The sequence below is a fragment of the Schistocerca serialis genome, chromosome 3 (assembly GCF_023864345.2).
Source record: "Schistocerca serialis cubense isolate TAMUIC-IGC-003099 chromosome 3, iqSchSeri2.2, whole genome shotgun sequence".
Classification (NCBI taxonomy): Eukaryota; Metazoa; Arthropoda; class Insecta; order Orthoptera; family Acrididae; genus Schistocerca; species Schistocerca serialis.
The window spans coordinates 712,360,153-712,386,992 of record NC_064640.1 but is presented as its reverse complement, the minus strand read 5'-3'; the positions used below and the strand labels follow the sequence as shown (position 1 = coordinate 712,386,992).

General features: G+C 36.8%; 1 protein-coding gene across 3 annotated transcripts in view; it reads left to right on the top strand.

Moving 5' to 3' along the window:
• The window catches only part of LOC126470582 (DNA damage-regulated autophagy modulator protein 2), an 84,014-nt gene extending 61,028 nt beyond the window's left edge, over positions 1–22,986 (top strand). For 2 of the 3 annotated variants that reach the window (XM_050098537.1, XM_050098538.1), the window contains exons 6-7: positions 5,638–5,786; positions 21,415–22,986. In XM_050098537.1, coding sequence (XP_049954494.1) covers positions 5,638–5,786; positions 21,415–21,543 — 278 coding nt within the window. In that variant the 3' untranslated portion in view covers positions 21,544–22,986. Of the gene's footprint in view, positions 1–5,637; positions 5,787–21,414 lie in introns of those variants that run through there. The other variant, XM_050098540.1, reaches the window with a different exon arrangement.
• The last annotated feature ends 3,854 nt before the right edge of the window (positions 22,987–26,840 follow it).

The following is a 26,840-nucleotide window of genomic DNA, read 5'->3' as shown; positions in this document are numbered from 1 at the left end:
CAACATATAAGCTAGTATTAAATCTCAGTAGACTAAATTGCAGAACAACCTTAGGACTACATATACAAAAATTTTGATAGGTAGTGGTCTAAGTCCACTCAACACGAGTTGCCTCTATTATGTATGAGGAAGGCTTAATTTGTTCTATATCTCTGCCAGAAAGACTTTCAGGCCTTATAGATATATACAGTTGTTCTTTGCATTCTCTGATTTACTGTTACTAGAATTTTCTATATTCTTTGTACTAGCAAAACACCTATGGGAAGGTATTGTATCCCACACTGATTTGCTTATGATGAATAGATGCCATCCACCTATAGACAGTCCACAGTAAAGCTGTCAGAATCACTGTTTCGTAGCTCATGTTATCGATTTACATTTAAATAATTAAAACTATAGTCATATGGTGCATAGTTTTATAACCAGTTCTCAGTCCTGATTACCTGGATTGTAAAAAGTGCCATCAAAAAGTTTCCATTTGAGGGTGTCACTGCAGCATATATACAACATAGTGCAACTCCACTGTGGCTATATAACCACCAACATGTTGGCAGCGTATTAGTGAGTTGTCCATGTCTTTCTTGCTTGTGTGTGGTAAATGGAGAAACATGAACTATGGTGACGCTATTATCAAATGCATCCAGAAAGGACCGACGAGCTGTTACTCTTTTCTCGACTGCTGAGGGACAAACACTGGTAGACATCAATTGGACAGTGAAGAACATGTAAGGGGCAGCATGACTGTCGAAAACCACCGTTGTGGAATGGTGCTCCAAGGAGTGCTGCTCCCTCATAGTAACACACGTCCCCATATTGCAAATGTCATAATGCAGAAGGTACCCCAACTCCAGTGGAAGACAGTCAAGCACCCGCCCTATAGTCCTGATCTCTTCCCATACAATTATTACCCCTTCAGTTCCTTAAAAAAGGCCTTTAAGAGTCAACGATTCCTGTAAGACGAGGATGTGGCAGGCAGTTATGGACTTCTTCATGCAGCAGGACACACTGTTTTACCAAACGGATATTTTCAACCAGGTACAGTGGTGGGATGATTGTCTCAGTTCTCACACTAATTTTGCCTGATTGGCATACTGATTCTGGACTGTACAGCCATCGAACGGAAACTTTTTAATCACCCCTTATATGTACATCCATACAAGTCAGCAGTATTTATTCCAGAAGATGTTGGTTTTTCCCCTGTCAGTTGGTCATAGTAAACGTAAATGTTTAGGACAAAAACTGGAGTGTGTCTTAGCATAGCAATAGGATCACAATGACCACCAACACCAAATGCTTTTTTTACTGATGTTAATTGTTCATACTAGTAGCAAACCCTTTGCTTTAAGGTCACGGTGAAACCAAGTTCAGTCATGGGATCTTCTAGTGATACTTTCTAAATGTGATTGGATATGCAATTCAATTACACCAATTTGTGTGTGTTGCAACATGGATATCCCAGGACCATGGGGTTTAATTTCAGGTCCAGCAGTGACAAGCAACATGCATTGTGCTACTGTGAACACTAAAAACACATATTTAGTTGTGTATATTTGTAAGTGTAAGCCCTGACGTCTATAAAAAATACAAAAAAGCTCGACAACCAAATATTAGAATGCAATAATGGTACCCTAGCATTGAGGTCATCATAATGTATGGATGACTTTTATGTCATTTTAAGTAGAATTAAGACATGTATTTTGATAATATAAGATGCACTGTCTAGAGTTTGGTCCACAGTCCAGCACTGAAGAACCCTCTGTTGTAGTAGTAGTAGTAGTAGTAGTAGTAGTAGTAGTAGTATATGTCTTATAGTACATTATTTTATATGAGCACAAACCAACAGCATGAGTTTGTGTAATTGTTATCCTCATTAAATAATTAAAATTGTAAACCGATAGATAATATTTTTCATTAGAGCCACACAGGTCAAACCCAGTATAGTCGATCATTTGTATTAGTAGCAAAAAAAAAACTGGGTCAAAGCTCAAGATGACGACACTTTTAGTCGTACCCCTTAAATGTGGATGTAGTTACATTCTTTTATGTGTGTGCTGTGACATGAATACTCCATGGCCAGGGGAGGGTGGATGTGTATTTTTTCTAAATGCATAGTGTTACCCAAAATGCATACTAATGGAGGAAATTGAAGTCCTCTGGGCTAATTTACAGCAAAAGGATAATTGCTTATTTAAATAATAATAATGTGTGATTGTCAAATGTTAAACAGGGAATGAGCGACAGGAAGTCACAGGCTGGCCAATAGCACCATCACATAATCCTGACAATTCAGCTATGAAAGAGACTTAATGAACCACACCATTCCAAAATGATATGGACACACTCTGCAATGACCACATCTTCGACCATCTCCCTGTAACATATGTTCACTCACATCCAAAACGCTCAGTTTTATATGTGTTGAAAGCAGTAAATTTCCCACAAATAGTACTGCCAGAGAGAACAATCAAAAAATGGTTTAATCCAAGACAAATGATTTTAAAAATTAGACAAATTCCTAGCTGTAGTATTTGTCATGTAGACAGAATGTATGCTATCGATGTTAGGCAGGGGGCTCCATTCATCCTCCACCAACAAAATTATTCTTGTTTCATCTGTACTGACATCAATATATGATGCCTTTATCCCTTTTTTTTCAGTTTTAGAATCATACCACTTTACATTGCATCCAAATATTTTACTATTCCATATACTGTGCATATGATGTGCAGCTCACATGTAGTAGAAGAGAATACCACAGCATTCATAATAACATAACGTAATTGTTTCCTCGCATGCGTGGCACACACACACACACACACACACACACACACACACACACACACACACACACACACACACACACCACAGCTATTTTGTTTTGCAGTTTCCGGAGGGGGGAGGGGGTGGTGTCGCATTCTGTCTCCCGCTAGAGGCACGAACAGTTGTGCTGCTGGACCTACTGCAGATGGATCTATTTCTGTACGCTACTCTGAATCATATGTGGGTGGATTCATACCAGACATTATCCCAGAATTCTTGCTCGGACAGAGCCACTCCAAACATTATCCCAGACTCTCTGCAGATAGATCTACCCTGAACAATATTCTAAGGCTTAGTGCATGGTGGATCTACGACAAATAATAGACCTAATGTGCTGTGGATGCAACATGAAGAATATCCCATACCTAATGCAAGTGGAGTAACATCTCAGACACTCCCCCCCCCTCAATCCCTTTGGGATGCTGCTGCTCCCACCCATAACACTGCCTTCAGCATTGGCAGCATTGGCAATTTTATGCTTGTAAAATATATTTATTACCTGTGTGCCACGCATTTTGATAATTTTGGACTTACCTACATGCTTGAACACCCAGTTCAGTCGATCTTGATGGTGGCTTCATTTAACATTCTAATTATATCCAACATTGTTGTACTTGATAATGGCTTAAGATCAGAGTCATAAAAGTAATATAAAATGAGGAAATATGTACAGTCAAATGGTGAAAATATCATTCAAACTTTATTACCTGATTGTAGCCCTAAAATATGATGAGATTACCATAGAAGTTACTCTTCTAAGTCTTAAGACGTATCCTCTCATCCTATCCCCTCTTGTTGCCAGTATTTTCCACACATTCCTCTTCTCACTGATTCTTTGTAGCACCTGTCATTTCTTATCTGATATCACTCCACCTAATTTCAAATGGTGTCCTACAAAAAGAAAAGAAAGCTGAGGGGGAGGAGACTCTGAGAGTAAATGTGCAGTAGTAGGCCAGAAAAAGAACATTATATTCTCATATTTAACTATTGCAGATGTCTTCTTTACCTTTTCCCTCTCAGATTCAATTTTGTAAATTGGGGATCCTATACTGTCCTAGTATTAAGCATGCTGTGGAAAGTTTATGCATAATTTCTTCAAATTATATTCATTAGGTTTCACATATATCTTAAGGTCTCTGGGATTTGTGTTTATTAACATGTTGAGTCTTGTACATTATTTTCACTTTCAAAACCAAATTGAATTTGAAACATTTTCTGTGAAATGTATGATGAGCTAACCTTGCTACATTTTCTACAGTTATAGCAGTATACTAATGTGTATTTGTAATTCAATAGATAGATAAATGTTGAATAGTAATAAGTAGGTACTAATATGCCAATAAGAAATTTTTTGCATATCAATAGATATTGTTTAAATTATATTTATTATGTACTAGAATTATCACATTTTCATTGCTATTCCCTAACTGGAGTGCAGTTACATTTACTCTTATTCACAAAACTTGTCAGTTTTACCTTTCAGTTGTGGGTCACAAGTCATAATATCACTAACCCATAGGAGGTCATGTCATTTATCTTGTATCAGAACAAAAACTCATTAACTTCACATGCAAGAGAAAATGCTGAAGCACTGCACTGTTAGGTATCAAATTAAGTTCTGTAACCCACTGTGTGTGAGAAGAGTACAGTTCTAAAAATTGCTACAGGTACAGTTCTACAAATTACTTCATACATAGTGGAGGAAACAGAAAGTCATGATACACTGCTGAAATCCAAGAAAATTTTATTGCCTGCAAAATAAGTACTGCAGTAAATACCACAGATAGAATGAATTCTGGAAGTGTATTCATAAATATGACTGTTGTTTGCCAATATTCAGCTGGGTAAACTGCAGTGAAATGACCACTTTTTAAAAATATATTAAACTCCCAATTTTCAGTGAATTATCATGCATTAGCTAGAAATCAAAGACTTACTTCAACAGCTTAGGCTTATTTTCAAGCAGCCATTGGAAGAAGAGTGCTGAGGAGATCTTACATAATTGTATGAGGATGTAGATCAATGTTCTAAGACCTCCTCAAGACCCTTAACCATTTGGTGCACATTAATTTGCAATTTCCATGTAGTTAAATGCACTTACTTGTGATTAGTCATATCTGGCACCAAAATTGGTCATGTTGATTAACAGATAGGTACGATAATCTTCATATTTTGAACTTCATTGTGGAAGAACCATTGCTCCATATTAAACTGCTGGATTATAGTTCTTAAGTGGCAGGCAACTGTTTTTCCTTTCACCGTAAGACTTTTTTGTGTAGTTTAGATGATTCAGATGCAGTTGTATTCTCAATGTGAGAACATCTATCAAATCAAAATTTCATCAAGAATGACATTAAAGTCACATGTCATAGGATAATGCACTGTTCACTGTTCTTATTTAATTCCTAGTTCTTTGAACTAAGCAGATTTTTTTTTCTTTCTTTATATTCTATTGGGAACCACTGTACCACCTGATATGTGGCTTTTTGCTCTTTGATGCAAATGCAGTATTAGAACCAATGTTTCACTACCTTGCTTTCACTATTGAGGAAGGCACATAACCCCTCAGCATTTCTTATAGTTATTCCGTTATTTTTCTCTAATAATTTGAAATAGAACAAGTAAGAAGTAAATATGATATTTCAGATAATTTTCAGTGCACTAGTTTTACAGTTTTATTAAACTTGTAGGGATAAAAGAAGAGGGTTTTAAAAATGGATTGTGAAGATTGAAAGATTTTAGTAGCTAGTATTCAGAAGTAGCTGATTACTGTATGTTCAATCTTTGTAAAAGTTATCTCTTTCTTAATTTTTAAAGGAAGCAATCCACGTAAGTGGTATCCTAATGATGGCGGCTGGCAGCTACATGTGATAAGTACGGCATCTGAATGGGTTGTTGCAGTGGCCTTCTGTATATATATCTTGTCATTCGCAAGAGAATTCCGTAACATTAGCCTAGAATCAAGGGTAAGTTTAATTCCTATAGTATTCTTGCTTAAAATGTAGAGAAATGTGTAACTTTATGTCCAAAACAAGAATTTTGAATGTCCTAAAATTTGATTGTCCCATTCCATGTTATTTTACAGCAGTATAAGTTGTTTGTAAATGTTATTTATAAAATAATGCAGCTAACATCATGAACAAACACACAGTTATAATCATGGCCCTTCAAGAAATTGGGAGCTGTCATCAAGTCCCTATGGAATCACAAGGATACTGTCTATAAAGGGATACCGGGAAAGCAGGTCATGAAAACTTGCCAATAATTTCGTAATGGATTTCTAATAAATCTCAAAATTATTGACTGAATAATAGAAACACTAAGGGACAGGGAAGAAACACAAAAATTCTGCGATCACCTAGACAAAACCTTAATCAGCATTCCTCTATCAAATATTTAAATTCTACCTGGTAATTTCTATGCACGAACTGGGACAAGATGAAAAATTCCAAGATATCATTGGAAAATGGCGAGTTCATAAAGAACCAACGAAAACATCCAACGAATGATTGAAATTTGCAGGAACCACAAACTTATCTCAGAATCAACATACTTTAATGGGGAACCTCAGTAATTAAAAACTTGCAAACATCCCTACTTCAGAAAAGGAAAACTGCAACTAGACCATGTCTGCATGGATAAATTTCTTCATTGTGAACTCCTTTAGTGTGAAAGTCCTATGGCCAATAGATACATAGTCTAACCACTACACTGTAAAGATCAAAATAAAATTAACCAGTACAGTAAAGATGAAACCTACAAATAAAAATAAGAGAAATTTCAACCAAATCAAATTAATAAAAAAAGAAAGATTACTACAGGAAATCTGAGGAAGAGTCTGTCAACACCAAAACATGACAAGAAATAACCGTCAGATTAAAATTAATAGTAGAAGAATTATCTCCAATAAATCTCAATAATAAACATGATTGGTGGAATGAAGATTTCAACCAATTCAAAACTTCAATAAACCATCAAGCCCAAGAGACCAGAACTCCATCTATAACATCATCACACAAACAAAATGTAAGTATCATGAAAAGACCCTAGAAATAATGGAAGAAACTGTCAAGAAAAAGCAGCCGTGAGATTATTATAAAACTTTTGGCAGATGTCTTAAAAAATATGAACCCGCGACATTACATGTGAACTGATAAATCATAAAAATAAAAGAACATACAACCAAGAAAATGCAGAGATCCTCCCAGAGACATTCAACAAATTATTAAATTGTGATAACTCACTGAAACAATAAAAGTAAATATGGACACATCCATTTTAACAACCCCTGATCCTAATCATCGTCAAGGTAGAACTTGCAATCAGTGAACTAAAAAGTTACAAGACATGCAGCAAAGATCTAATCTGAGCAGAAATAAAGAAAAGGGTGGGAAATACCTGTAATCATAAATTTCTGCCAACTTTTAGTCGAAATGTGAATCACAGAAAAAATTCCACAGTAGTGATCCACAGGAATAATACATGCATTATTTGGAAAAGGAGATGAAACCAACTCAGATAATTACAGAGGGGCAACCCTTCTAAACTGCAAATACAAAATGTTTTCTTCTATAACATAAACAAGATCAAAAACACTATGTAACTAAAACTTGGGGAAGACCAAGGAGGACTTTACCCATACAGGAGCTGCCCAGATCAAATTCTCAGCCAGAACTAATAATAGAATATTACACGTACAGGATTAAACAGCTGTTCAATTCATTCATAGACACCAAAAAAGCATATGATAAATATCTATAGATCTACACTTTTCAAAATCCTCGGGTCATGTGGTATTCATCAACCAACATTAATCAACACAAATTGCAAGATAAAGTTCAGGGAAGAAATTTCAAAAGCATTCACAGTAAAACCAGTCATAGGCAAGATGAGGGATTAGCATCACTGATTTTCAATGGAGCCCTGGATTACATCAGAAGACTTGGCAAAAGGAAAACCCACCTAAAATCAAAATTGTAGCAAAACTCGTAACAGGGAAAAACTGCCTGGGGGTTGTGGATTATTTAGCTCTCTTAGCTCCTGAAATAGACAAAGTTTGTGCCCAGATAACCAATCACCAAAAAAGAAATCATGTTAAAAATAGGATTTCAAGTACTGCTATCCTCCAAAAAAAAACCCGTCTGTAAGTAAAGTTTTCATATACAATCAAAAAATTATCATAGTTCTGTAGTTTAAATATCTTGGCGAAATCCTTGAACATGGTGTAATTGAGAAAGAAACTTGAATAAATAGAACCAACAACATGAAAAAGTCTCAATTTCTAACCTTGTTGATGTATACAATATTATGAAAAGGATAGTTGCTACTCACCATATAGCAGAGTTGCTGATTTGTAGATAGGCACAAGAAGAAGACTGTCAGCATGTGAGCTTCCAGTCAACAAAGCCTTCATGGTCACGTGAGAATGAGTTGCATTTCCGTGTGTGTGCTCGTGTGTGTGTGTGTGTGTGTGTGTGTGTGTGTGTGTGTCGTCTATTTTCGACGAAGGCCTTGTTGACTGTATGCATACTTTTTGACAGTCTTTTCGTTGTGCCTATCTGTGACTCAGCATCTCTGCTATATGTTGAGTAGCGACTATCCTTCTTATAATATTGTCACATTCCATCCTGGATATTCCCTTGTTGTTGTATAATAAGAAATACTTGTCAATAGACACTAACGTCCAACTTTAACCTTCATGGAAGCCACTTACGCTTGCAGAACTGTATTCCAAATTAAAAATGAATAAAGAATCATCAGAACTTGCATAAATAAAAAAATATCAGGACAAAGGAGTCTCAAGAATCCTCCCCAAAGAAACTGTCTATCAAAGTAATTTACCTGCAATCTTAACCACATATTGAATAAAACATTCTTAGCTTTCGAGCCATGTCAACTGCTTAAAATGCTACAAGCTTTCCACCAGGCACACTCTGGCCATTGTCCTTTGGAATGACTGCTGATGGGCTATTCAAAAGCTCATGGCATTTTAACAACTCAACATGACTGGAAACCCGAGAAAGTTTTATTCAGTGTTGGGACTGTTAGATTCTGCATTCTTACAATAATCACTTATTGATGGTACACTATGCTTTACATATTCAGAATTTGAATTTCTTTAATGTCAGTCTTTCTGGATGTTGCAATTTTCATAATCATTTATTTATACCACTGAGAACTCGTAGAAACCTGAACAGTGGCTGTCTCACATAATGGGGTGAGCCAATCATTTGTTCATTTTCTCTACCTGTTGGTGTGGTTAAATCATTGACTGCTATTATGCAGAATTTCTTTGTTGATGAGTAAACTCAAATGTTTGCTTTGTCCATTGTGGTATTAATCTTGCTTGTATGCAGTAGTGCTAGCTGCTGAGATACAGGTTAAGTCCTGCAGAATGAGTCAGAATTATAGTGTATAGCCGAATGTACTCTTAACATCATACAAATAAATAATCATTTTGGATAATAGTGACAGATCAGCTGTTTTGTAGTGAGTTACAGTAAGAACCTGCTGCAGGCAATTAAAATGATAGCATGTGAAGTAGTACTAAGGGAAATGATTCTCTTCACAAAGATTTAAAATAACTTACTTTGCTTCAGAAAGGTGTCCACTATTCAGCAATACACATTTTCAATAACATGCCAGCATCCTAAAAAGCTTAACTAATAATAAAGTTCAGTTTGAGAAGAGTCTAAAGGATTTTATTTGTGGCCAACCCCTCCTACTGATTGATGAATTTATTAGCAGAACTGATTGATGTGTGTATGTTGTTATTAATATCACATAATGTGAATATTGTGTACAGTCTGACTTCTGTACAAATTAATTTTGTGCAGTAATGTGATCATTGTAAATAAGTGCTGTAATTTTATTTTATTATTTATTTGTTTGTTTATTTTTTAATGATGTGTGGCTACAATAGCCTAAGAATTACAATATGTACCTAAGTGTATTGAACATTTAACATTTGGTGACAAGTATTACATACTTTTAAGTGTAAATATGATTAAGCTTTCTTTTTTTTTTTTTTTTTTTTTTTCTTTCTTTTCTTTTTTGCCCCCTGATTCTACATCCATAAGGGTAATTTCTTTTGGGATCAGTGGAAGGTATATCAGCATATCTGTTTTTATTTTGTAAATATTTATTGTGTATTCTTGTTTTCTGACATGTTCCACATCCCAGAGGATCTCATCACTATGGATCAATTGGAATGAAAAGTACATCTAATGTAATCTCTAATCTGTGATGAATAATGTGGAAAGGAAATAGACAAATTTTTCAGTTTGCACTGGCATTACATAATTGATTCATATTTTGCAGATCTGGATTGAGGTCAATTGTTTGTGACAGATGAAAATTTGTATTGGACCAGGACTCAAAACCCATGTTTCCCACTTACGCTGAGCAGTCACATTAACAACTTTGGCTATCCAAGCATGCCTCCAGGCTTGACTCAAACTTCCACATGTCAAGAAGTCCACAACCCGTATACTCATACATTTCATGATTCCTGCAGAGGGAAAGACAAATACAGTAGAGTCCCGTTAATACGAACTAACTGGGACCAGACCTTGTTCGGATAACCGATTTGTTCAGATTAGCCATAATTACAGTGATGAGTTTCTAGAATGAAGTATAGCAAACAGATAAGTAGGTACACCATGTTAACAACTGGGAACAAGTGTGAGAACAATGGCTCACTCTCACTCCCTGCCCTTGTTGTTGGGCGTTGTTGAGACCTTTGTAGTGTCTGGGTCAGTGCACTGCCAGTTGACTCACATAGCACTTGATCATGTTAGTTATCAATCGCTGGCATGCGTAACAGTTGTATTGTATTTGTTCAGGTGTAATGGTGCACATATTTTCGTCATGAGTAAACAGAAACATACAACGTTAACTCTCAAAGAGAAACTGAATGCTTTGAAGCAGATAGAGAATTGTGAGAATGTATCTAAACTGGCATCAGAACTGGGTGTTGGTAAAGCAACCATTTGTGATTGGAAGAAGAACTGAGTGAAGCACGAACAGTCCTGTGCAACATCTTCGGGAAAAACACTCAAAATTCGGCAGACTTTGAAACGGTCCCAGTACAATAAAGTGGATGAAGCTCTTTTCCTTTGATTTATGCAGGAAAGAGAAAGGGGAGCTCCTTTGAGTGGAGCACTGGTTCAGGAGCATCTGAACAAGTTAATGAATGGTGATGAGACTTTTAGTGTGAGTATGGGTTGGTTGGGCAGATTCAAAACACTTTATGGAATCCATCAGCTAACAATTACTGGAGAGCAGCTTTCTTCTGAAGGTGATGCAGTGAAGGAATATTTGGGTGAGTTTGAAGATAATGATAAGAGAGAGAAAGTATCTTCCCCAACAAATTTATAATGCTGACAAGACTGGCCTTAATTTTAGAGCATTGCCAACAAAAAGCCTGGCATCAAAAGCAAAAGACCGTACTCCTGGTTTTAAAATGTGCAAAGATTGTGTGACTTTATTAGTGTGCAGCAATGCTGCTGGTAATCACAAGCTACCTTTAATGCTGATCAGCAAATCTGCTAGGCCCAGAGGTTTTAAAAACTGCAACATGAAGTCCCTGCCCGTATATTATAGCAACCAGAAAAAAAGCATACATGGATGGTAAGCTGTTCAAAGAATGGTTTCACGGCCAGTTTGTTCCCTCTGACAGTTTTCTAAGGAAAATCATTTGTCTCCCCATGCAATCCTTTTGACTGATGACTCGCCATCTCACCCCAGCACTGAGGAATTAGTGATGGAGAAATTGTGGCAAAGTTTTTGCCGCCAAATGTTACACCACTTCTACAGCCGTTGGACCTGGCATACTGCAAACATTAAAACTGATTTACAGAAAACAGTTTTTAAGAATGCTGATTCAAGATGGTAGCATTCCTTTAGTGGACAAAATAAAAAAGACCAGTGTGAGGGATGTTGTTTATTGGGCCGCTGAGGCATGGCAGAATATTTCAGAAAATACTCTGTGAAAATCATGGAGAAAACTGTGGACATCTCTTGAATTTCAGGACAACCTAGTTAAAAATGAAGAGGAAAATCTACTACAAATGATACAGACAATACCTGGATGTGAAGAAGCTAGTGAAGGATGGCAGCAGATGGGGCATGTGTGGAGAACCTTACTGGCGCTGATTAAGTTGCTGCTGTGACTCAAGACCAGGAAGAAATGGACTGCTGTGACGGAAGTGACAATGAGCCTGAAAGTGACAAAGGAGAGCTGGTGCCACACAGTGACGCAGCAGAAGCCCTTGAACTGGCACTATGTTATTTGGAGCAAAACCCCACTGTTACACCTGCTGATTTGATGTTTATGAGATGATGACACAACTATTCGTCATATAACAGACTGTCTTCATTACGCCGAAAAAAGTAGGGATAAAATGTCCACTGTATTTTAGTAAGATTGACAGCTTTTCTTTCATTGTTAGGCATTGTTTAAACATAATGTTATCTTGCCAATTTTTCTAATACTGTACTGTGTAAATTAAAATAGTGTGTGTGTACAGCAGTTTACCGCACAGTTTCCCATACGTAGACTAACATTTTTCATGTTCGGATTACCGGGGTTTGGATTAGTGGGACTCTGCTGTACTCTGCTGTACTGTATTGTAATTTTAGTCCATCGAGGCATGGGTACATCATTGATGATTACATCATCTTTGTTTATAAATTGTATGTGCGGGAATCATGAAATGTGCAAACATAAAGGTTGTGAACTTCGGGACGTAAGGAAGTTTGAGTCAGTCCTGGAGGTGTGCTAGAATAGCTGAAATTGTTAAGGTGACTGCTCATGATAAGCAGGAAATCTGAGTTTGAGTCCCAGTCCAACATAAATTTTCATCTGTCTCAAACAGCTGATGTCAATCTGGATTCACAAAATGTGAATCAATTTCATAATACTTACCACAGCTCTAATCGTCAGAACAGTGACTGTTCCTTCAAATGTGCATGCATTTCTGAAGGACATTGTGATGTGAAGGTACAGACACTTTATAAAGACAGACATTGTAACTAGCAATTATGTTTCCACAAACATGGCATTGCTTGCAGAAGTCCATGTTACAGTGGGTTGAAGAATCTGAGAAGTCAAAAAAAAAAAAAAAAAAAAAAAAAAAAAAAAAAAAAAAAAAAAAAAAAAAGTTCCACACAGTAGATGTGTTCAGTCTACTCGAAAAGGTTTCATTAATGGTCAGTAGTTTTAAATGGCATGTACATAATTCATTGATGCCAAAGAAATGAATTCCTCAATGAGAATACAATGACCTTTTTGCTTCCAAATGGATACATTTTCCAGTCTGCTTTTGTTCCTAACCAGGCAGCATGTCTCTACTGGGTTTGATACCTGGTACTGCTCAGTATTTTTTTCTTTTCTTGGGTGGAAGGTCTGCATTAGGGTGCAGTCCATCCTGTAAGGCCAGTTGGAGAGGTACTTGAATGAACAGTAGTGGCTGCAAGGTTCAGAAAGCTGACAACAGCTCTGTCGACATTATACTAACCATGTGCTCCTCCATATTGCATCCAGTGATGCTGTAAGGCAAAGGGTGGTACAACAGACAGTCAGGATTTCATGGTCCTCATGACTAGTTAATTTTAGGTAGATAATTACATTTTATATGACAACAAAAGAAGAGATAAGAGACGCCTGAAGACAAGGAGGGAAGATATTATTATCTTGTTACATCCTTCGAAAAGAGTCAGAGGGTGGTTGGTAACATACTGGAGCAAGCACACAGTGGGAGAACAACCTTCCATTGGTACTATACTTTCCTTCTTGATTGAATGCAGCAGTGCTGCTGAGACTACATTATCATATTGTATTTTTTTCATTTCAAGATGATAGTCAATATTTCAAACATATTTGAGTATTCTCATAATAGAGCACTTACCTTCAGTGACTGAACTATCAGTCACATGTTACAGCTAACAAAAAAAGAAATTGAATTGAGAAGTACAACCAAACACAATGGCAGAGTGATTAAGACACTGCCTGTAAATTTGACGGCACAAAATCTAGCTTGTGGAAATCACAGCTAGAGTTAGTCAGGTGCAACACTGAAGTGCATGAAATTCAATGTGCCATATTTTACTGTTTACCTTGGGAACATGCAGACAAGGAAATATTAGTTCAAAAATTACAGGAAACTGATCATGTCAGTATTCCAGTTCTCAGTATTCCATTTCTGTTCGAAGAAGGCACAAAATCTTTTGTGCAAATATAATATGCTGCTGTTATCTATAGATATAGTGCATGTTAACTGGAAAGGTGTAAGTTCATAAATGGACACGGCACATGAATAAAAAACATGCATACTTATGTTTAAAGTGTCTCTTGTTCAAATCAGTGTAATTATTATTATTATTATTATTATTATTATTATTCCATTGTACACTACTTTGAAGTATGTTAAATCAGTTAATTTTTAATGTTCTGTGCCTTTTATTAGCCCAGTATTGTTTCATTCTTTCTGATCTTGTTTCCCTTTCTTCTTCATAGATTTGAATTGTGTGTTTGGTTTTCATTTTAACCTCTCTCTCTCTCTCTCTCTCTCTCTCTCTCTCTCTCTATGATCTGGAGTTCTTTTAAGTCCTTCTCCATTTCCTTAAACCAGTCTGGCTGCTTAGCTGAGTGGTTACATGTTTGCCTACCATGCAGTGGGACCAGGTTTGATTCCCGGCTGGGTTGGAGATTTTCTCTGCTTGTGGACTGGGTGTTGAGTTGTCCTCCTCATCACCGACATGCAAGTCAGCCAATGTGGTGTCGCCTGAAATAAGACTAGCAACCCGGCGGCTGAACTTCTCCGAATGGGGCCTCTCAGCCAACAATGTCACATGATCATTTCATTTCCTTACACTGATTTGGTTGGTTTTTTTGTTGCAAAAGTAGTCAACAACCTTTTTTTGTTAATCTGTTTGGGTTCGTTCTGAGGCTGTCTGTAAAAATTGGTTCTTCTTTTCCTTATTATGTCTGAGAGTTTTTCAGTAGCTTTGTAAAGGGTTTCATTTCTTATGTGAATTAGGTTGTTGTTGTGGACTCTGAGACCAAGGATTTTTCTTAATATCTTCCTTTCTTTGATCTCCAGCCTTTCAACCAGACCATGGTTGGTGATGAACAACGTTTTGGTTGCCTACAGGGCTTCTGGTTTGATAACTGCATGGTAATGTCTTACTTTTGCATTCCACGAGAGGAACGTTTTGTTATGTGTGTTTTTGGTGAGTTGGAAAGCCAGTTCAACTTTACTTCCTCTAGATTCCATTGCCTTTTTCTCGAGGGCATTCCAACTTATCCATTCTCCAACATATTTGTATTCTTTGACTATCTCTCTTTTTTTGTTCTCCCACTTTAAAACATTTTGGTTGGTTTTTTATGTTTGTCATTATCTTAGACTTTCCAAAGAAGATTTTGAGATTTATTTATTTATTTATATTCAGCTTGTTTTTGTAGTTCAATGGCCTGTTCTTTGGCCTCTTTCCAGGTCTCGGCTAATAGGGCCATATCATCTGCAAAGGCTGTACAATTTAATTTGATGCCTTTGTTTTTTATTTCTAGTCAAATTCCATTATGAATCTTCATGTTCCACACACTGACTACTTTTTCTTTGGTGCAATTAAGTAGTAATGGGAAGAGTTCCTCTCCTTGCCGTATTCCAGTTTTTATCTCGAAAGGATCAGAGAATTGTCCCATGAATTTGACTTTGGAGTATCTGTTCATAATGGTTTGTCTGATTAGATTTGTGATTTTGTTGTCTATGTTTAATTCTTTTAGTATGGTGATGCTTTCTGAAAGTCCATGAAAGTGATAATGTATGATTTTACTCTTGGTTTTTGATAGACCATGAGGTTTTTGAGGTTTAGGGTTTGGTATTTTCTAAGTTGATGGTCTAATAGGTGTTCTGCCCTGTTTAGTAGGACTTGTATGTTACATCTGGGAGTGAAATACCTCTGTAGTTGTTGGGGTTGTTTTGAATGCTTCCTCTTGGAGTGAGTGGATAAGAGCCATCTTCCATTCATCTGGGATTTTTCATTTATCGAGATTTCTTCAAAGATGTTTTGGAGAGAGTCTATAGCATTTTTGTTGATATCTTTCCAAAGTTCAGCTGTGATATGGTTTTCTCTCGAGGCTTTATAGTTTTTGAAAATTGAAATGACTATCTTAAAGTCCATTTTTTTCCATGGGTTCTTCACATTTGAGAAGGTTTCTGAAATAGTCTACCAATATTTTGCAGTTACCTGTTTTTGTTCAAAAGTCGTATAAAATGTCCTTGTGTTGATTCAAAGTTGGTTATGGAGTCTGAAATATTTTTGTCTATTATGAAGCTAGTTCCAAGATGCAGGGTGTTTTTCATATTTTTTTTGCCTACTTTTCCTTTGTGTACTTCGAAGGGTCCAGAATCAAAATGGTTTTCGTCCATGAATCTAGTTTCTTGTAAGGCTGCTATGAGAATTTTGTGGTTCTTGAGGATGTCTGTTAGAGGTCTTAATTTTCCAGTTTTTAGAAGAAAATTTACATTGAAAGTAGCTATGTAACTTGATTTTCTGTATTTCATCTTGCGTGAAGTTCCAGGATGCTCCAACTCGTCTCTGTGGAATGCTGCAGACTGACCCAGAATCCAAATGTCTGCTTGTTCACTTTGGTGCAGTTGGTTGTCCACGTGGAATTTGTTTCACAACACACTCTTTCACGACTGATAATACTGTGTGTGGGGTGGCTCTTATTGTTAGAACCAGTGGTTTATAACCACGGTTGTTAGCCTTGGAGGTTTTTCTCAGCTGCTTCTAACGTGGGGAACAGATGCTGACCAAAGGCTGCCCAGTCTGGTGACACCCGCCTTTGGAATTTAATTCCTGTGTTGGTCCATGGGCGGTAGTTTATTTACCACCTACCCAGCATATCTGCAGAGTCTTCCCTATCCGCCACCTGGGGTGACACCCAATAGGGTAAGAGAAATCCCCATTATTATTATTAATTATTGTTATTATTATTATTGTATAATTCTTTCTTCCCATAAGAGATGCATTCTTTTGGTTCAACAATTTGTTGTTCAAGAAGCCCTACAGTGCATTATGTGAAACACATTTTGATGATATGCAGCTAATTTCCCACAGAACACTCAACAGACTTTTGGCTATAAATCAGTAAGAGTCACTTCTGCTGGATAATGACCTCCCTGGAGTCAAAAACTTAAAATTCACTACTTCTGTTTGACATAGTATGTGAGAGTCATTCACACAGTTTCATGATATTACACTGTAACAGACAGACAGTCAGTTGCAACGAGTTGGTCTGCAAGTGCACTATACGTTCTATAATAGCCAATGACAGAAAATGAGCAAGGTCAAATACCTACACCATATCACCTTCAGATGAGTCGCATATTCATGCACCATGCCTAATCATCAACAGGCTAGTTCTGACTGCATCATTGCTCTAGTGAAATAAGAGAATTTTATGATATCAGAGACCAGGGCACACAGTGTGGCATTCCTGAACACAATGCATGACACTGAATTAAACATTATTGATGCACTGGGAATCCAGTAGGCATGTGGTAACTGGATTTTGATGTGTAACAACACCTGTCCAGCATAATGAACTTGTCAATATGTCATGGAAAAATCCTTTTCCAAAGACAGAGCAGTTTAAATGTATTACTGCATTTTCCAAGTAAGTGGCTATGTTTTTATTTATGGATTCTTCTGTCGCTTCTTGATAGAACAATTCCATATTGAGGGTTGAATAACACTTATGCGGTTTTTTGTTCTACTGATTTTTATTTGTATGAACTAGTTTTCGACTTATTAGGCCATCGTCAGATAACTACTGGCTGTTATTTACAACACAAGTTCCTTGTAAACAATAGCCAGTAGTTATCTGAAGATGGCTTAATAAACCGAAAACTAGTTCACACAAATAAAAATCAGTAGAACAAAAAACCGTGTAAGTGGTATTCAACCCTCAATAAGTGGATATGGTTCAGCCCTGGCTTTGAGAGGCTTGACTACTTAGCAAATGTACAGCCATCAAGGAGAGGCTCCATGGTGATCATAGACTCTACCATTTAACATTTGTCGAGGACAGTGTCAGTTAAGACTGATGTAATGTGATATTTTGTGATGAATCAGTGTTTGTCCTCACAATTGATGGTGCAGTATGATTATACAGGCAGGTAGGTGCATGTTCCGACCCCAGATACATCCATGAGTCATCTCACAATGGCCGTGTGTCTGGCTGTGCGGGGCTGGATGCATTTCTGTGGCCTCAAAATACTTCACAGGAACTTCAACATTGCAGCACGTCAGCAATCGTTGGTTGGTATATTAAAAAACTAAAAACCCGCCTCGATTGCGAAAAAGCACCTAGTGTTAAGTGTTAACTCAGGTTTCAGCGTAGATAATGACACCTTCTTCAGTACAACAATAAAACCCACAAGTGACTAAGAAGACCTTTGTCAATGATTAAAAGAACACCATAGCTATACATTTATAAATGAAAAGGAAAGGAAAACGCAAAGAGTACATATGTAGAAACTCAAAACCACTACTTAACTTAATGGTGTACGCTCCACCTCACACCGGCCTATGTTCGATAGGCCATGACCCGCCATAAACTGCAGCTACAAACGGTTGCTCACTTACAAGCCTGAACTGCTATGTATGCACATGCGCAAGACCAGGGAAGTTACTTGAACGCGCATGTGCATTTGAATCCGAGAAAGTTTATCCATGGGTCAGGGCTAAATAGCCCATATATTCCCAACCGTGGATCAACGTATATCAAAAAATGAAATGGGTAGAGCAAGAGACAAGCTAAATAGGAGATGAAACCTAAAAATAACTGCACACGGTTGCTTATGCTAGTAAAGAAACTTATATATGAAGCTACCTATGACAACAGGAGGAACTCTTAGAAACTATACCTAAAGGCAGTAGTTAGCCTGGGGGGAGGGGAGAGGGGACGTAATCTAAAGACGTCGTGATAATAAAGATGTAGGGATAAAACATGAGGTGTTCAATGGGCTAAGATCACCTTCATCGTTAAAGGAAAATGAGGATAAAAAGAACGAAGATGAACAGCTTGACCAACCGCACTCGTCAATCAGAACGCACATGTGATAATCCCCAGATCATCAGATTTACAAGTATGAAGAACAAAGTAAAGGCGCGAAATAGAAAATTTTTTGAAGGTTTTGCGCCTTTACTTTGTTCTTCATACTTGTAAATCTGATGATCTGGGGATTATCACATGCGCGCACTGATTGGCGAGCACGGTTGGTCAAGCTGTTCATCTTCGTTCTTTTTATCCTCATTTTCCTTTTACGATGAAGGTGATTTTAGCCCGATGAACACCTCACATTTTATCCCTATATCTTTATTACCGCGACGTCTTTAGATTACGTCCCCTCTGCCCCTCCCCTCCCACCCCTGCCCCCCCTCTCCCCCTGCCCCTCCCTCCCCCAGCTAACTACTGCCTTTAGGTATAGTTTTTAAGAGTTCCTCCTGTTGTCATAGGTAGCTTCATATATAGGTTTCTTTACTAGCATAAGCAACTGTGTGTGGTTATTTTTAGGTTTCATCTCCTATTTAGCTCGTCTCTTGCTCTATCCATTTCATTTTTTTATATATGTTGATCCATGGTTGGGAATATATGGGCTATTTAGCCCCGACCCATGGATAAACTTTCTCGGATTCATATGCGCATTTGCATACATAGCGGTTCAGGCTTGTAAGTGAGCGACCGTTTGGAGCTGCAGTTTATGGCGGGTCATGGCCTATCGAACATAGGCCGGTGTGAGGTGGAGCGTACACCATTAAGTTAAGTAGTGGTTTTGACTTTCTACATATGTACTCTTTGAGTTTTCCTTTCTTTTTCATTTATAAATGTATAGCTATGGTGTTCTTTTAATCATTGACAAAGGTCTTCTTAGTCACTTGTGGGTTTTATTGTTGTTCTGAAGAAGGTGTAGTTATCTACGCCGAAACCTGGGTTAACACTTAACACTAGGTGCTTTTTTTGCAATCGAGGCGGGTTTTTAGTTTTTTAATATACTTCACAGGACAGATGGTTGACTTGCTGCTGCCCTGCATATCCATATTATGAGTGCTATTATAGTTCCACTAATGTGACAACTACATCCTGAGCAAATAATCTGTTGCCAGCAGGACCAGTCTTCTGTACATGTCACGAGGGTGACGGAGTGGTTTGCGGAAAAGACTGAAATATCTGTTCTCAATTGGCCTCCTCCTTCACCAGACCTAAACCCTATTGAAAACTTATGGGCAGAGATGAAATGACCCATGCAAGAAACTGGCCTGACCCTATGCCAAAACCTGTGATGACCTTTAGAATGTCACACTAGCTGCCTGGGAGGAGGTGCCATAAAATGAGAGATTCATCACCCACCTCATAGAGTCCCTTCCTCACAGTGTGAACAGTCATTGAAGTTGAAGGCCTTTGGAGGTGATGTTAAGTGGTAAACAAGCCACACGCTGTCCATTTTGGGGGTCATATATACCTTAATAAGAACTATGGACCATTTATTAGATTAACTTCATGGTTGTTAAAAATTAAATAAATTAACGAAATAACCACAAGAAGTTGCACTAAGCCAGATAAGAGCAAAACCTTGTCACCAGGCCATTGTCTACTTGACCGGCGACTATGCCATTGAACTACAAATGCATTACGCTGCAACTACCAGCATTTAAATACTTCTCACAGCTCATCTCCACATCATGGAATGAAGTGCCTTTACTGCATCTGTAATGCTGTGAATGATGCGATGCAATTTTCTTGCATGTTTTTATATGGTGTGTCCTGATGCTAAGTGTGAAAAAGGTGTCAATCCTTCTACTACATCCATATTTACTTCTACTACACCTATATTTACAAGTTTTCTGTACGTTTATTAGCAAATCTATATACCCCACAATGTGATTGGCTCATGTGAAACATGGTGGGTACTTAAAATTTCACTGGTGGCAGTTTTTTGTGGTGTCAAGTGTTCATTTGTGATAAATGGGGTCAAATCCTCTATTGATGATCCTGATTTATGGTTTCCTTAAATCATTTCAGGTAAATGCCAAAATGGTTCCCCCAACAAAATCACAATTCTTGGCCAACGAAACACTCCAATTAATCTTAAGGATGCCTTCTTTTGATGAGAAAAACAAGCACAGACTTGTATTAGACATGAGTTGTTGATGACAGAAGCAGAAAAGAAGAAATTCATGAAATGTTCCCCCACCACTGCCCCCTCTTTCCCCACCCCAATACCACCAGTTTCTTCTGGGGCAGAACGGTGACGTTGTTACATGTTTCATGTTTGACCTGGGAAAATCTTGAAAACCAGTAGGATTATGTAAATGGCTATGCTGATATGCTACACACAATATGTGAATCCCTGATTGTTCGTAAAAAGAATGTTTGTAGGCCATAATGAATAGTGTACACTGAAATAACTTGTTATTATATCTGTATTTTTCTTTTAGTCACTAAAAAGGTGAGTAATAAAAAATATAACATCTTCAGTTTTCTGTGAGTATAATAAGAAAGTTTTTCTCTTTTTTTTCCAGGTATATTTGAATGTGGAAAGTGGAGGCTTTAGCGTAGTAGACAGTGAGTGTTCACCAGTTCTTCCACATGCTGCTGTTCCTGAAGGTGTTGTTATTGTGCGACAAGGTGGAAACAGTATTATCACTTGATTAGAGATACATGCAAGATGCAATTCTTCAGGTTCACATGCCAGTACTGTTTGGTGTGATGAATCTGGAAGTCAGCATTCTGTTGTGATTATTGCGTCTAGCCAAACAAATTGTGATTCTGTCCAACGAGAGAATGAAGTGTTAGAATTTAATCACCAAAATATACATTTCTCTGAAGATGATGTGTGTGAACATGTGAACAGTGAATCTCAAGAAAACTTTCAGGTCTCTGAAACCAGCAATGAGTGTGCACAGCACTCAGTTGTGATATTCTCATCGTCATCTCCAAGATCTCGTTGCAGTGATATTCCCGAAAACAATCCAGTTCTTTCCTCCGAGACTGAAGATGATGGAGAGTTAGTTCCTAGCAAGTTGCTGTCACTTTCTCTCTCCCTATTGGTGGCTGCATTCTTCCAAGCCATTCGCTGCCTTCAGGAACTAATAGAAGACACATTTAGAACACTACACTGTGATTTAGATGTAGAGTAAGTTCATAAAGCCTTACACCTGAAATTATTTTTTAAAATTTCAGATTTAACAGTTTTAATCAATAAAAACTAAATTCAGGAAAGAGAGAACACCTGCAAATATTAAGTATGGTATTTTTACAACGAATAGTCTCTATAATCAATTACACGCTTAATGTAGGCCTATGTAGGCTTTGTTTTGTACTACTGTTTGTGAATTTTACATGACATTATAAACTTTTATATAAGACTCTTAAGAAAATATATATAACACATTGGAGAAATGCCCTTTTGCAAGTCCAAGACATTAAAAACCTTATAACGGTGCTTACATTTGCTTAAAGAGGTGATTGAGACTGAAGAGATTTTTTTTTTTTTTTCTTTTTTTTAATCTAGGTGAAAGTAATGTAAAATTTTGATATGGAAGAGCCTGGTACACTGTTATTAACTTTCCACTGCATTCATTTGTGCAGCCTCCCTATCCTAATTTCAGTCTAATTTCTTCATTATTTCATACAACTTACTGAGTTGTATCAGAGTAATTATTTCTTTTAGGCAATCTGCCTAAAGATTAAACGAAAATTTAGAATTGATGACAATCTGAGACGTAACTTTGATTTGAAGAAACTTTTTCCAGTATTATCTTTTCATTGATTTTCGTTTGTTTATCTTAGAAATTTCTCATAGAAAATCCTGTATTTTTTCCCAGTATTATATTGTGAATTATTAAATGTTATGTTATTTTAGAGAAATCCCATTAGAGCTATTCATTGAAATCTGAATACACTACTTAAAATGGCTCTGTATGCATAAGACAAGATTGTAACACATGAAACAAAAGATAAATTGTAATATTGTGTTCAAATAAACAATTGAACTTAATTTATAAGAAAATATTGTGTCATTGGTTATGAGCCAGATAATAACTGGTGTATGGAAATTAGTTTGTGTTTATTAAATATTTATTACCTTCAGAGTATGTGCCATCATTGGTTGAAAGTGCACCTGAGTCCATCATATTTATCTTGTTAGAAAGTTGCAGAGGAATGTCGTAGTGATGCATGTGCTACATTAGACAGGGTGTTTCGATAATACTTTTACAAACTTTACGGACAGGTTCCTTACACCAAAACAACAAAATGCCTAATAAACGTAGTCTCTAAAATGCATTCCATAGGAACTTTGTGGACTTGTTCACTTTCATTACTGTGAAACATATCTTTTCTATTGAACAAGTGCTCTTAAGGTATGCATTGTAGATCCCATATTTACTAGATCTTTTTTCTTTTTCTGTGTGAGGAACTTGTCCCAAAAGCTTGTAAAAGTATTTTTGAAATACACTGCATATGGGGTGATCAAAAATTCAAGCATTCAGATCACCTCAAGATTCCTTGGAATATTTGGATGCAAAAGTGTTTCTATCAGACATTAGCCAAGAGCTCATTGTAATAGAAGATTTTCATAGAGGGGATGATTTGGCAATATTTAATGCAACAACATATGGCTCTTTTAAGTAGGCACATAGTTCTTTGTATGTTGAGAGTTTGTGGTGGAGTACCTTTAATTTTCAGTGCTATGAAGTAATTTTGATGATGTTAGCAGTGATCCTATTCCATGTTATTACTAAAAGCTTTGTCACATTTTTCTCCCCTATCCACTTGAATGTTTTTATCTATTTGACTTTATTTTTTTGTTTATTGGAACTCTGAAGATGCTGTAAGATTTTACTTGATTTCGTAGTAGGTGTTAGAGAAACTACAGCATCTTTCAAAAAACTTTGAATAGAATGTATTGTACACATAAGAATAGTACAATCATTAATTACAAACACTGAAGTGCCTAACAATATATTGTCCATAGTCTTATGACATTTGCGTCCATTTTAGCATTTGTGAGATTTATTTTTTCAGTGGCTGTGGCATGCCCTCTACTTCTTTGAAACACAGCAGTATTCATTTTTGGAAGTGCAGCTGGGACTCAAGTTGTCAGCTGTTCTGGATTTGGATGTTGGAATACCAAAAGCTTGCTCTGTCAAAGACACTCAAAGAAGGGACAGAGGGGGTTGAGGGTGGGAGGTGAGGGGGTTGGGGTTGAAGAGACTTAGATTAAGTTAACATTTGAACCTTAAAGTAGATTAAAGTAGACACTAACATCAACCCAAAGGATGGTTTTGAACACCATAGTGCTTTAGTAGGCATGGTTGTATTGGAAATGGTATTCTCTTTCATTCCTCAAACCTTCAAACTTACTTACCCAGCCAGTTTTATGAAGGCCTACAGTTTAAATGTAGACCTCTAACCAAGGTGCGGTTTGACACTTTTCATGTACACAAATCAGTGCTAGAGGTGAAAGAAGCAGTAAGTGATACATAAAATCCTAGAGCTAACTGAAGATTAAACAAGAAGCTTCAGATTTTTTGTCTAACACCTATTTAGCCACTGAGCTACAATGGAATTAGACATTGATTCATTTCTGTGAAAGCCCTTGTTAAACAGTGTGACGTGTCTTCCAAAATGTTATGGTGCATCATCTTGTTGAAACAAGAGGCTCTGTCAAACAAAAAGTGGATTGTCTTCCAGAATTTCAAAAAAATTATTGATGAGAAGTACATAATACCAATCTGTACGCAAAAAAATCTGACAAACACAAAGAACCAAAAAGCCAGTTTCTCATGATAGCAACACCCAATCTGATTTTTAAGTATGCTTTACCTGTGGGTTAGGTCTAACATTGGACCAGTTGTTGCTAATGTGCATATTGAAGACACACTCTTAAGAAAATCATTCATCAGCTTGGGCTATGAAACTTTCTTTGTCTTCCTAGTCAGACTGAAATAAACCACAGATATGTACTTGGTGAAGTCAGTTTTGAGTTAGATATCATTGAATAGTGATTCAGGAAACTATTCAAGCACATTGATCTTTATATAGTCTCTATTGTGTCAATGAATAGTGGTTGAAATGCAATCATTCATAGCAAAATCACTAAGTTGCATGTTTTCATTGGCAATTTTTAAAGTAGTGCCTTTTAGTGTGCTCTTCACTGTCTAGAGTACACTGAATCCACAATTGATGTCCAGTTAAGAACAATGGAAGAAAAGAATCTATCTCCAGGAGATCAAGTTCCAAATTATGAAGATTGCTGTTACCTGGACGGTATCCATCATCATACCTCCATTATGCTCACAATGTACCACGTTGGTGTGGATAAATGAGTTCTTGCAAAGCCCTGTCATTTGATTGTTTATAGCTTATGGATGAATTGTGAGGAAGCTTTTGTACTAAAGGTTATTCCTATACATGCTTTAATATTATTGCCAAATCCTCCACTGGAAAATAAAAGAAATTATGCATATTTTGCCTCTACATTTAGCTTCTCATATGTTCCATGAAATCACTTGATGTGCTCAGAATACATGAATTTTCAGTTACCCTTTGTATGCTAGATAATGTGTATACAAATTTAGCATTGAAGACAGGTTTTTATTTGAACTAATCTCTCAGTATGTTATTGATATTGGTGATTGTGCGGACTGGGGTATCTTTTTGATCTACCTCACTTTTATTCATGTAAATAGCCAAATTGTCCTCATACTACTTATAGTATATTTGAAATTCAATGTGGAGTGAGTCATAGTTTCTGGTTAAAAGAGAATAGTTATTTCCCACATAACTTGATTGTTACAGAACATCAACTGACCAGTATTTAGAAGCATTATAATTTTGCTTTATACTAAATTTAAGTGCACTGTTCTAGCAGAAGCATTATGTCTCAGATAATAAGACTAGCACATGATATCAGTGGTATGACTGAAAGTTTCCTCTGAAGTCTTTTTAAATGAAATTCCTTGTAAAAATTCTTGTTTGTTTTGAGTCAAAGAAAATTTAAGTATGTATTCTCAGCACCATAAACTAATTAGTTAAAATTGTACCAATACTTCAGTTCTTACAAGAGTGGATTGTAAGTTTGGTAAAAATGTAGTAAATAACTTATTACTGAAACAAAGATTTATTTCTCAACATAATCTAAATTCTGCTTGATGACTTTTACGCAGCGACCCTTTTTTTTCTTTTTTTTTCTCTTTTTCCCATGAGAAAAAAGTTATATTGAATTCTCATTAAGACTTGTTTACAGTACAGGTGTACTACCTGATGACAATATAATTTAACTTGGTCTCGCATGATTGTTACGGGTATCACACAGTGACATTACAGTAAACAAATACAGTAGTGACTAATGAAAATGCATCACACTGTGAAAGATCACAAGACAGTTGTGCATATACTGTCATGGGTTTCAGCATGCCCTCATGAAATATCACAATAAAAACTCACAATAAGCCAACTGAATGATCCTCACTCCCAGGTACGAGAACATTGTGGTCAACTTAATACTTTTCATCTATCATTATTTTCTTCAATGTAAGACATTTTCAGTGTGTAAGAAGCAGAAAAATTCGACATCAGATTAAGGTCTGTGGACTAGCTTGTGCGGAAAGCCACTGCTAAACTTGGTTTGTGCACTTTCCTTTACATTGACCGATGTATATTTAGCCGCTTTGTTCAGCTGCAAGAGTACTAACATTACTCACTAATATACTTGCAGTATGTTCATCAAACACCCATATGATGATCAATAATAGCCACTCATTGTTCTTTTCCGTGTGATCAACGATGATAAAGGGGGAGTATCTCCTCACTTTTTCCACCAACAAAACGTTTTATATTTTTATCGGTGTACTTTTACCTTCACCAAACTACAATTTTTACTTCATTTTTCTCCGTAGTGTGCAATGGTAAGACTTACGTTCCTTCTACAGTAAAAGTTCTG